The 12171-nt window shown below is 32.1% G+C and overlaps 1 protein-coding gene across 1 annotated transcript; it reads right to left on the reverse strand.

Moving 5' to 3' along the window:
* Nucleotides 1-596: 596 nt before the first annotated feature.
* On the reverse strand, nucleotides 597-7130 carry LOC132742366 (forkhead box protein D5-B-like). Its single transcript, XM_060730741.1, has 2 exons — nucleotides 5563-7130; nucleotides 597-892 (listed from the first exon to the last, which is right to left on the reverse strand). Exons 1-2 carry the CDS (start codon nucleotides 6852-6854, stop codon nucleotides 865-867), a joined length of 1320 nt encoding a protein of 439 aa, XP_060586724.1. The 5' UTR covers nucleotides 6855-7130; the 3' UTR covers nucleotides 597-864.
* Between the last annotated feature and the right edge of the window lie 5041 nt (nucleotides 7131-12171).

Genomic DNA, 12171 nt, shown 5'->3' on the forward strand with positions numbered 1-12171 from the left:
AAAATATTATGACCTTTTCCATTATAGGTCCAAGAAAGGGGCGGACGGATGATGTTCAAAGCTTGTGTGGAAAACCGAATAACGAATGGCCATATTAATCAAATGTGTGATACACGTTTTATATATGGTTGTCACCGGAAGTTCAACTTGCTTTTTCGTCTAAAGTCTAAAGTTAAATCAGTTATTGTAAGGAGGATTGAAATCGTGTCCGCTGGATTTGTTGTCAAAGACAATCAGACTTAAAAACAACATTTTTATTTTAGTAGAGTGTGAAAGTGTGAAAATCTGGCGCGTTTTTAATATCGTTTCAGATACTTAATACTTTGGAGGATGGTAATTATATATAATTATTGTACAATCATTTATTTGCTTTCCGGGTAGCTCTAAAAGAAATAAATAAAGCTGTTTGCTGTTAAACAGTAGGTCTTTGTTAGATTGTGATGTGAAAATGATGTTTTCGTATAAACTTCACAACTCTCTTAACTTAAGCAGATCGATATGCATGTATAAACAAAGGTCATGTCATTTTGAAAAGAAATAATTCTACAAACGGACAATTGCTGTGACACAATATACGAGTAAGGACATTTTATTTTAATGTTTCTTTTATTTAAATAATATCCTTTTTATTTACAAAATTTACAAAAAGTGATATTTCTTTATTTTATAGCACATACCGCAACAATTGTTGCCTAATAATTAAATCACAGTTAGTTTGTATGCGTTGTTGAAGAAAATATAACAATCACTTCCGGTCAGTGCATCTGACAAAATAAGTCAATATTTTCTACTTCCGGTAAAGTCCATCAAGAAACTCCCATTGAGCAACCTTGTTTCAAGAGAAACTTCGCATCCTCTTTTCTTTCACACAAGTGCCGGAGGCGCATAATTTCTGAAAATATAAAAGAGCATTTTTATACATGTGTACTGCAAAAACATTGATATTTCTAATTGTAATGATGATTTCTCAGGTATAATCTATTTTAAAATGATTATACATCTTTTATAAAGATAAAATGCAAAATATTTAAGGTAATATTTTTAAAACATTTCATCTACATGTATTATCATTCTTTAAAAAATCATCTAACACTTAATCGAGTCGTAAACTGTGATCTTTAAAGTAGACACCATTTTTGTTTGATAATAAGAAAATTAATAATTCGTCAAAGTAGTAACATATTCATATAAATATTTTTTTAAAATTTCAAAACGCTGGATTTATTTACACTTCAAATTCAAAAGACCTTATTCCAATGAAACATGATGTGTTAACACAAATGCCATTATTTTAACAATGGGTGCTAAAATGCAGTATTATTATAAATCATAATTTATCATGTAGTTTACAAAAAATATAATACCAGTTTAACTTAAACGCAACATGTTCCATTCATATTTTAATCTTATAATGAAAATATTCAAGCATATGGAAATAAGTCTCTTCGTAAACAACATGGTTTTATTCAAAACAACATTGTAATATGTGAACAAACAGTGCAGTTAGGGTGCACTTGATTGAAAGTTCTTGGAGTTGGAGAGCTTTAGAATATCGTCTCCCTTAAGAGCACTTAATCGAGTAGAATTGATCCAGTTAAGATTTGAAGCAGATTAATTTATAAATCTACAGCAAATATGGAATTTCCCTGGCTTTTAACATTCCATAAATACGGAGATTGATTTCAGACTACCGTAATCATATTGAATTGTTTTAAAGGAGGTTAAAATTTGACATAACAGCTTGCGGAAATAACTTGTCAAAAGAGAGAATCCGACGAAAACGTAGAAAAAAATCTGGAAAATGGTGAAAGCAATAAAACAACAATGTTTTATGAGAATTGCAGACACAGTTTGTTTGAGTCTGTGTATAAGATATTAATTTTAAAAAATGCGACATCTTTCACGCCCCCTAACACCGACTTAAGCGGTATTCAAACTTCAACATTAACGTGCTGGAATAAATGATCCCCAAAGACCAGAAAGATATAACACGACTGAAAAATGAGAAAATAATTATAGAAGCTATTATCAACCAAAAAGAGAAGCATTACTTTTACACTCTTACAATTATTATTTCATAATTTTGAATTTCTGGTTGTCTTTTTTTTAAATTGAAATATTATTTTGATTAGTTATATTTGCTTGTTCTCATTTTAATTTGTCAGAGGCATCATCTATATGCATGTAATACTTTTCATCAATTTCAAATTAAATACTGACGACGACCGGACAAAATTATTCTAGCCTTCTTTTCAAATGGTATTATTTTGTTGGAAATACGTTCAGTGAAAGGAATGCAACAGAAACAGATCAGAATTGCAAATAATTGAAAATTAGTGAGAATAAAAAGATACTCGGAATAAACCGCTTTGCTTTATACTTTCCACCATATATACTAGTGTTTGTATTAGACAGTGTTTCTGTACGGAAATGTGCTTTTATAAGTACATGTTTATGCTGATTGTTTGATGTTACAAGATATATATCTTATTATATGTTGTTTTATAAGACATCTTTAATCATTGTAGCAAATTGATACCACTCATAACTAAAAGTCGTTGCTTTCCTTTAAGTTTTTTTATGAAAAAAGCATTGCTATCCTGTCGCTTATTAATTTATTAATTGAAAACGAGTTGGATAAGTTGGATGAAATAAAATTATGCGGGTCAATGGCGAGCAAAATATTATTTTATTCAACGAATTCAATAACGTAAGTAGTGAAGCTACACGAATATAATACAATCGTTTTTTTTCATCACATGTCCAAAAAGAGATCTGCTTACGGTTAAAAAATATTATTTATTAACGCAAATAATTTTATTTTGTAATGCAATTATGTATCACGTTTTTACGCTGTGTTTGTATGACGCAAATGACGTCACCTCAAAATGTATGCACGGCCGTGCAATATCGCTTTTTACGGAGACATAAAAGCGGCACGGGTATGTGATCAATGTGGTGCTCACACGAACGACAGCAAAATATAGCAAAAAATTCGAATTGTTTTCCAATTTCATTAATTAATTTTGCGTGATGTATTAGCATAACAGTATAATCTATGGTATGGCAACTAACCTTTGTCATAACTAAATGTGAATAATCTTCTTTTTTAAAATTTTATTCTATCAGAATACAGCGATTCTTAAAATATTTTATTGTATCAGATATATTTTATTTAAACTAGATATCGTTATTAAGAATTTTATCTCAGTAGAAAACATCCGTATATTTAAATTATGACAAGGTTGTTGGTTTAAACATTTTTTTCTCAATAAATTGGCAGCATAATACATTATACATAATGCATACAAATATTCCGACATAAATATTCAAAATTGAAAAAAGAAAGAATGCTGTTCAAGACGTTACAAAGATTGGGATGTCTTCTAACTTTCAATCATTGTTTCGCTACACTTGGCTTAAATGGAAAATGAAACAAAACGGGCTGTGTTTTAAATACTTTTATATGAATTTATGACTATTCATATAGTTAGAGCACATGTATTTTGAAACAAAAATATTGTACATGATTTTAATCAATCGGAATTGATTAAGTTATGAAATTTCATAAGACTGGCGTTATGAAAGGTTCAGTTCCAGCTCCAAATTTATTTTATTGATAAGAAAAAAGTCTTTGTATTTGTCTTCAATTAATAAGTTGTTGTTGACATTTCTTATTATTATCATTGTTATTATTATTATTTAAATAAATTGTGCATTTCTGCAATATATTTCATGAAAATGATTTAAGACAAGTGCAAAACATGGCAAAGGATACGTATAGTATGTAACTCCTTTAAATGTGAAAGAACAAAACCAGTTTGCTTATTCTATGTTCTGTTTAAGTATTTAACATCTCTCTTTTTCATGAATAAAATTTTTCAGTGCCATTCACATATATAAGCTTCACAACAAACATGTTGCGTCGGTTGCTTTATATTCTAATTTACCCTTTTTTCTTAAATATTTTTTGTGGACATTTTTGTTTGTCTTACAATTAAATTTTTCCATATCAATTTAATGCGTATTTTTTAGGGGTTTATTTAACACATTTTAAGCTTCGGAATAAGAGAGCGTGATAAGATTTAGTGTTAATCCCGCGGTCTCATCTTTGCAAAAATCAAGAAAAACTTAGGGAGATAAAATTGTTTGATTTTCACGCCGATGATGTCTAATACTTGAATGACAAATTGGATTTTTATTAATTCCTGATTGTGATTATCAGTCTAAATAAATAATCCCGTACGGACTATCTGTTTATGATTACTTAAAATGACATTCGAAAAATGTGACTTTTTAAATGTACACGATGAATATGAAGCTATGAACATACAAATTTACTTAACGCATGAAGATGTGAAAGTTTCGTCCTATTTCTATCGAAGCTAATTTCCTTACTGAAAGATGTAAAAGTTTTGTCCTGTTTTATTATAGCTAATTTTGTACAATTCTCAAAAGAAAATGATGTAAAAGTAAACACTTTAACGGCGAAAAATTAGTTCAGTACTATCAATGTATTTACTTTGAAATTTGAACATCAATATAAAACAGGAAAAAAAAGTGATAAATCATCGTCAGCTCGGAATTTTAAAACATTGACCTTTCGCAATAAATTCACAATAATATATCATGGCGATTGGAAAAATACATTTCATATTGTTTTATTATGCAAACAAAATTGTGCATTCTAAAAGATATAAAGAAGTACTGTTTACAGTCGTACTAAAAACTGTAATTTATATATAAAAAATCTTCGTTTTTTTATAATAATCCGATTAAAAAGAATGAATTTTTTCTGGGGCACGCATTTTAGTGGCTTCAAATCGTTACTTTTCAGAAGTTTAATTCGTACAAAGTTTAGCCGAAATGTGTCCAAATGAAATATGATCTGTTGAAAAATAAAACACTCAAATGATTGAATGGGTAAAAAGATTCTGCTATGTATGTCTTAATTAAAACGAAAAAAAAAGGCATAATATTTTAATAACTTTTTTCATGGCATTTCAAAAAAGGCATCACTCATTTACTTAAATCATTGTAAATCTAAATTGTAACATTTTGTAATTCTGTATTATACATGTATTAAGAGAATTTAAGGAATAAAGTGTAAATTATTTTTCTCCTTCTTTGTCGCGTAGCAATATGCTTTTATGTGTGTCAAAATTTTTGTTTAATGGAATGAAAGATTTTAGGAATGTACCGTGTATATACAGTTATAAGCCATACATATTATACTTAAACCGTAGACAATTATATTATACCTAAAAGACGATCAAGAACGTGCTACTACAACAATTATTGTTTATCAATACTGATAAAAAATTATATTTACTTAAATGTAAGAAATAATGCATGTAGACGAAGTTTTGATTTATATCATAGCTAATCAATTTTAGTTGAAAGTGTCACATATAGGAAAGACCAACTTGCTCAACTATTTAATATCCTATTAAAAACTTAGTTGTTGCCTTCCGGGCGACATGCAGCATCCCATAAAAGATAAGACACTATTTAAAAAGATTTTTGGACAAAAAAGACACGATTTTTACGTTTGAAACCTACCTTGGCGAGAACGCATTGAGCTGATATGTCGTTTGGTCGGTGTATCCTGGCTGCCACTGCGGTGACGAACTTCCGTACATCCCCGTATTGCATCCGGGCGTTTGGTTGCCATAACTATTGTTGCCATGGTACCATTTCATAAAAGGATTGTTCATATTTTGACGCAGCAATGCGTCATCAAGTCTATAAGCCCTGCGTTCAGCCTCTGTGTAGGGGGAATAGATGGAACTAAGCGCGGGCGTGGGGTTGAATGGAACAGCCGGAGCCAGTGGAGAGGAAGTTCCAATATAACCGTTGGTCACATGATACATTCCAAGGTCGCAGTCCTTCTTTCGTCCACGTCTCCTTGAACGGCGTCTCTGCCTGAAATCTCCACGCATGAAGTCTTGGATATTTGCTGGATGAATTGCCCAATAGTTTCCTTTCCCGTCCTCACATCTTCCGGCCTTAATAAAACAATCGTTCAATGAGAGGTTATGGCGTACACTGTTTCTCCAACCTTGACCTTTGTTAACATAATACGGATAGTTCTTTTCAATCCAAGAATATATAGAACCTAAACTCAGCCGTTTCTGATTAGACTCTAAAATTGCCTTTGCTATAAGAGCAATATATGACAAAGCAGGTTTAACATCAGAATTCCCGCGCGCGTTATCCTCTTCCGCAACAACTGCAGCATTTTCATTTTCAATAATGTCGTCTGCTTTTGTACACGTATCTTGTTCTTTAATATCAACAGTCAAACACTCAGAGGAATCGTTTGGCGAAACGGAATCTTGTAGAGAAAGATCTGTCTTAAATTCAGATATTTCATCCAGTTTAAGACTTTGAGGGTTACTATTAGATTGAGTTTGTGTATCTTGCTGCACGTTGTTTATATCTGTAACGGAATGTTCGGTTTCAAACCGATGATTTATTATGTTTACATTATCAGTTAAATTAGAATCAATCACATCTGTTTTCAAAAGCATTCCAGAGGAATCTCCCCGAGGAATCCCGAAGTCATTAGAACCCGCCATTTTATAGTAGGAGGAGGTCGAGTTTGGAATGTATCCATTCTGGTAAACGGTGGACTCTGAATAAGATGGCGGATCACGCGCGGCGTAGTGAACACCACTTCCGGGTAATGTGTTGCTGTAATTCGGATAACAAGTGTCTTGAGTTTCTGGATAATGTCCGTGGTGCAGCTTTATGGAACTTCCATCATATCCAAGAGTTCCGTAAAGTCCGTTCTGGAAACCGCTCGAGTCCAAATAACCACCTTGCATTGCCGCCATAGAATGGTGATGCATTATAGCATATTATAGTTCCAAGTTTACACAAGTGTTTTTACAAACAATCAGAATTAAAACAAACTATTTTGATAAATATTGATTCCAAGTTATGTAAACTGTTTTATTGTTTTCACTTCGTGTTGATGAAACAGGAATTAGTACAGCCTATATAAACTACATTTAAAATTATGAAAATTGTATATAAACAATAGTATAAGTCCAAAGATTGTCTGGTTGTATATAAGATTTGTGGCAAACTAGTTCAAACATTGGTACTAAGTGGCTCTAAAACAAGAACCTGTTTGTTTTTAATCACGGTAGGCCATGTCGGGATGTCACATTTCACCGTTTCTACAAGTGTCATACATAAGGGAGGAGAAACGTAATCTCATTGGCTGAACGTCATTTAAATAATCTCGCGTAATCTCGTGTGAGGATGGTGAGATATGGCGATTTGCTCGTGATATCTATTTGGGCGGGATTTTATCTTATCCAATGTTATGGTAGTAAAGAAATCGGCGTGAAGTACTTGAGTGGATTAGACTATGTCTAAACCAGATAACAATTTAAAAACAATCGAGAAAATGATTTTCAATTTATTCCATATTACCTTAATCCGCATGTTGATTCATGTAAATTGTATTATAATTACATTGTGATAAAGTGTAAGAGCACTAAACTTTAAGTAACAACAGCTTCTAAAATTTCTTTCCAGGAAGTTGGTTGTCACTTAGATAACTATATATTTTTATTTAGATAATCATTTTTCTTGAAATCCAGTGCAATGCATACAAACCACTGTGTTTTTTGTCCAGGCCATTTTCTCCCTTATCGATACGTTTCCTTTTTATTCTAAACTCATCTCCTTTGCTCTTTTACTTTGACATGTAAAATGCTGTCCCCCCCCCCCCCAAAAAAAAAAAGAAAAAAAAAACGGATTAAGATTCTAATTCCTCTCCATTTAACCTGGAGAATACAAAACTTTTGATTAATATTTTATAACAAGATGTTCTTGCTTTCGTTAAATTTGGTATCTATGATAGTCGCCAAATTTGAAACAAATAATTAAGATAGTGGTTTGTTAAAGTTACTCCTTTTATTACTATCACCAATATTAGCCCATTTATTACTATCAGAACTTTCTGTGTGGGAAACAAGGAGAGGCAGATTAGATGTCCAAAATAACTAAAAATTGGAACATTATATAGAATAAGGGGTGAAGAGACAAATACATTGAAATGTTACTTATTGAATTAACAGCCAGTTGTAGCCAATATTATAATGTGCTTTTTCTTTTTTGATAATTAATTGATATTAATTTGACTACAAAGTAAAAAGAATGGTAGGTTGTGTTTCTGGCACCTTAGATACAAAGGACCACGCTTGCAGTCAGTGACAGGTGCGATGCGATTCAATAATGAAATCCTTTTTAAGATGACTGGACTGGTCCCACCAGCAATCGTTTGCTTTATGGAATTCATCTATTCTACAAAGACAGACGTCGCCTTTTTGTAATTATATGCCAATTTATCATTCAATAACAAATACGATATCGGTCAATAACCATGGGAATCAAATGTTGGCCTCTGATCTACCTTTTATGATGCGCGTATCAAAAATAGTTCTGCCTAAATGTGGTAAATTGCAATCAAGTAACTATCTTCGTCATCTCAACAGTAAACTTCGACATGACAAACAAACCACTACATATTTTCACACGAACTTGGCAGAAGTAATTTACTACGGTATCTTTAGCGTCCACGTATCTTGGGTTGACCGCCATTTTGACTAGGAACGCGGGGTAGGAATATTTTTGGTCTGCACCTATCGTCAAGTGTAAATTTCACCGTATATGCTTTGCGAAATCTTTTTAGACGAAATTCATTTTGACTGATTGAGATATCAAAGGATTTAAACAGACAGATTAGCAACAGCGACAGTAGGTGGAACTATTTTTCTCCGCGATCAAGTGTTTTCGTATGATTGCTCATCACTATCAAAGCCGTTAATTGCCTTCTAGACTAGCGTAGTAATCCAAGTACCCGTATGTGTTATTTGAACAAGTTAAGTATCGGCTGAACACTGGAATTTCATGTTTGCTGGTTGTGACATTTGTAATTAATTCTGAAAAATAAACAAAAATGTAATAGAATATAGATGGTAGACATCACTTGAAAAGCCTTTGTAAAAAAGAGCGGAGTAAAAAATTTGATTGTAAACTCTTGCTTCTGATTCAGGTCATTGAAGAACTAAAGTTTTCTTTATCTTTTAAAAAGGAAGTGTAACTAGTTATCGATACCTTTGAAGTTAAAGGTCGTACCTGACATTCAAAGATACAGTACATACCGTATTTTACTTCCCATGCACAATGAACTTATGTTAATGTTTTTAATGAACCTTACAAATCGTGAATAATTCGCTGACATTCGTTGATAATATGGATTTTGTAATCACAGCTTAAATGCACTGGAATAAAAAAATAATTATAGAGTCCTACCATTTATAAAAATGATATACGTATTTTACGTGGCTGTCATGCAACAGCGTGAAGCAATAACGTATATTACCTTGTGAGGAAAATTGCTCTTACGTAGCGACGTTTAATTTCATTTAGGCTAAATGTAATGTTTAAACATCGTCAGCAGTTCGTTTGCATAATCCTTAAGATGAATACTTTAAAGCATAAATCTAATTTTGCCAAAAAATATATTGGAAATTTAAAACTTGCACAGGTCCTAAAATGTGATTTCCACTGACTCCATGGAGTATTACGGACAACTACAAGCAGGATTATCGCACAGTGATTGGTAGACATTTTTCAACAATGAGTTCATCGCCATCGTCGTTGTATTGAGTACCAGAGACAATATTTTGAAAAAGTAAAACAAAATAACTGTTTGTCTAATTCAGTAAACGTCACAACGTCAATGACGTCACGAAATAAACACCGACGTGCGCCCAGTACACAATAATTACCGTTTTCTTTTGTTTGTACTTTTTCAAAGAATTGCTACTTTCTTCTTATATTTTGTTAGAATATGCTGGACATATTTCCATTCATTTTTGATGCTATTTTTTACAGGATACCTTTAAATAATAATTAGTTACTGCAAAAGCCTACGTTATTTAGGATTTAGGATCATCCAACGTATACTCGTCTTGATGCTTTCTACTGGCATCCCTCTTTCTGTAATAGTACTTCCTTTCAAGCCTTCAAAGAAATCGATATATCTTTTTTTTTCAAAATATAACACCAAATAAAAAGTGTGTTATTTATATAGCACTTCCGATTCCTTTTTCAAATATTTTATACGAATTCGATATTGTTCAATTGTGTTGAAAGCTAGAAACTTATTGAAACACTCTCAAATCCGTCTCTGTCACCAGAACCAACCAGTACTAAGCAATGAGTGAAAAGTTTCTTGCTCAAGGAAACACTCGCTTGCCATTAACGGGGTTTGAACCCACGCAACCAGCTATCCTCATATAACTAGTCCTTTTTCAAATATGATATCATTTTTGAGTAACCCATCCTTAATACAAATAATTTAATGGAATAATAATGGCCGAACAATATTTCTTTAAAAATCGACAAACATGAACGAGTTGCGTTGTGACTTTTTAAGCATGTTTACCTGCACGCAAAATAATCACGCCAGCTTTTTAGTTAACAAGAACATAACTGTTCTGTGAAGTAAATGATCAAATTGAGGAAAAAACATTTGTTTAAACAAGTGGTCTGTTTCAGACAATTTGCTTGTTTGTTTACTTGTTTGTTTTTCTGTTTTACGCCGATTTCAACACATGATTTGGTCATATCTCGGCGTTTAGTCAACCTAAACCGGCTGTCCTGGATAACAAACCAGAAATTATCAATTCCTCAGCAAGTGACCAACTACTATCTCGGCGTTCGATCAACATGACTGACTTTCGAGGATAACTTACCAGAAATAACCAATCCTCTACAAGTGACGAACTACTAACCAACCAAGATTTCCGAACCAGCGATGAGAGTGAATTGACCATTAAACTCCAGCACGTGATCAATTGTCACCGAAAAATAACGCCTCGGCCGAGGATCAAACCAAGAATCGTGGAATAGTTCGAGTTAAGCAGAAGGACCAAACCATATGAAATCCTAGAGTAGATGAAGATGTACATTAAAACACGAACAACTCTGTCAACAAGCTCTGATGTCTATATCGATTGATATAGCATTATCAAACGTAAACGTCACATATTTAAATGCCACACGTTGCTTTATTAATTTTCTGATTCAGCTGATTAATAATGCTACGCTATTTGTGAAAAACATATATAGCAATATTATTTTTTTTAAATGTTTTTCTGCCTTTGGCTTCAAAAGGAGCCATAACCTACGTTTAAAACAACAACAACAATAACACCAAGAACAACAACAAATAAACAACAACAAGAACAGCAACAACAACAACAATAATAATAATAATAATAATAATAATAATAATAATAATAATAATAATAATAATAATAATAATAATAATGATAATAATAATAATGATAATAATAATAATAATAATTTGGATTATGATTGTAAAGTATAATAATAATAACAACAATAATAATAACAATTAAGAAAATAATAATAACTTAAATATGTGTACATTGTATTTCAGTTGATTACTCAGAAGAGATCTTGTCTGAAATTTCATTGTCCAACATCGTTAAATTCATTATACTTTGCTTTATCTCCGAATATTTTATAATAAAATAAATGAAATTATTTCTCCTGAAGTTAATGCCAGTCGTTACGTACATTTGTATAATTATATACTAGGCTGATATGTAAATGTCACATATATACATGTACACAGTTAGAAACAAAGATGCTAGCAATAGAAGATATACATATTTTATATATATATAAAAGCCTTGGACAAATTCCTGGTAAAGGTCTAGTAGTCAAGGCGTCTGCCTCACAATTCAGCCCTAGGTCGAAGATAGAGTCCTTGTTGGGTCATGACCATGTTTCCTCAAATCACAGCAGTACTTTGTAGTTCCAGGAAGCGGACTCAAATGTGTTCAAATACTAGTAAGCAAGAAAATGTCTCCAAAATCGGCCTTAGATGGATAACGTCTAAACTAAGAATTCCTAACTAGGATATTTTTGGATGTGAAAGCTGTACAACAACTTCTTGTAGAAGTAGAAAAAGGGTGATAATAAGGAGACGTTAGAAATCAATGATCGTTGTCACTTTGCAGATCCCGAGGAAAATGTTCAGCCATATCTATAGCAACCATTAGCAACTTCAGCGTCTTTGCGAAGTCATTATCAACTAGGCATTCTTTAAGTATT

This window comes from Ruditapes philippinarum, unplaced genomic scaffold (genome assembly GCF_026571515.1).
Source record: "Ruditapes philippinarum isolate M1 unplaced genomic scaffold, ASM2657151v2 ctg1363_1_1_1_1, whole genome shotgun sequence".
In the NCBI taxonomy this organism is placed as follows: Eukaryota; Metazoa; Mollusca; class Bivalvia; order Venerida; family Veneridae; genus Ruditapes; species Ruditapes philippinarum.

Coding starts and splice junctions, on each gene's coding strand:
- LOC132742366 (XM_060730741.1), bottom strand. CDS start 6,854: ATGCATCACCATTCTATGGCGGCAATGCAAGGTGGTTATTTGGACTCG. Junction 893..5,562: donor CTCAATGCGTTCTCGCCAAG/GTAGGTTTCAAA, acceptor TTATATTTTCAG/AAATTATGCGCCTCCGGCAC.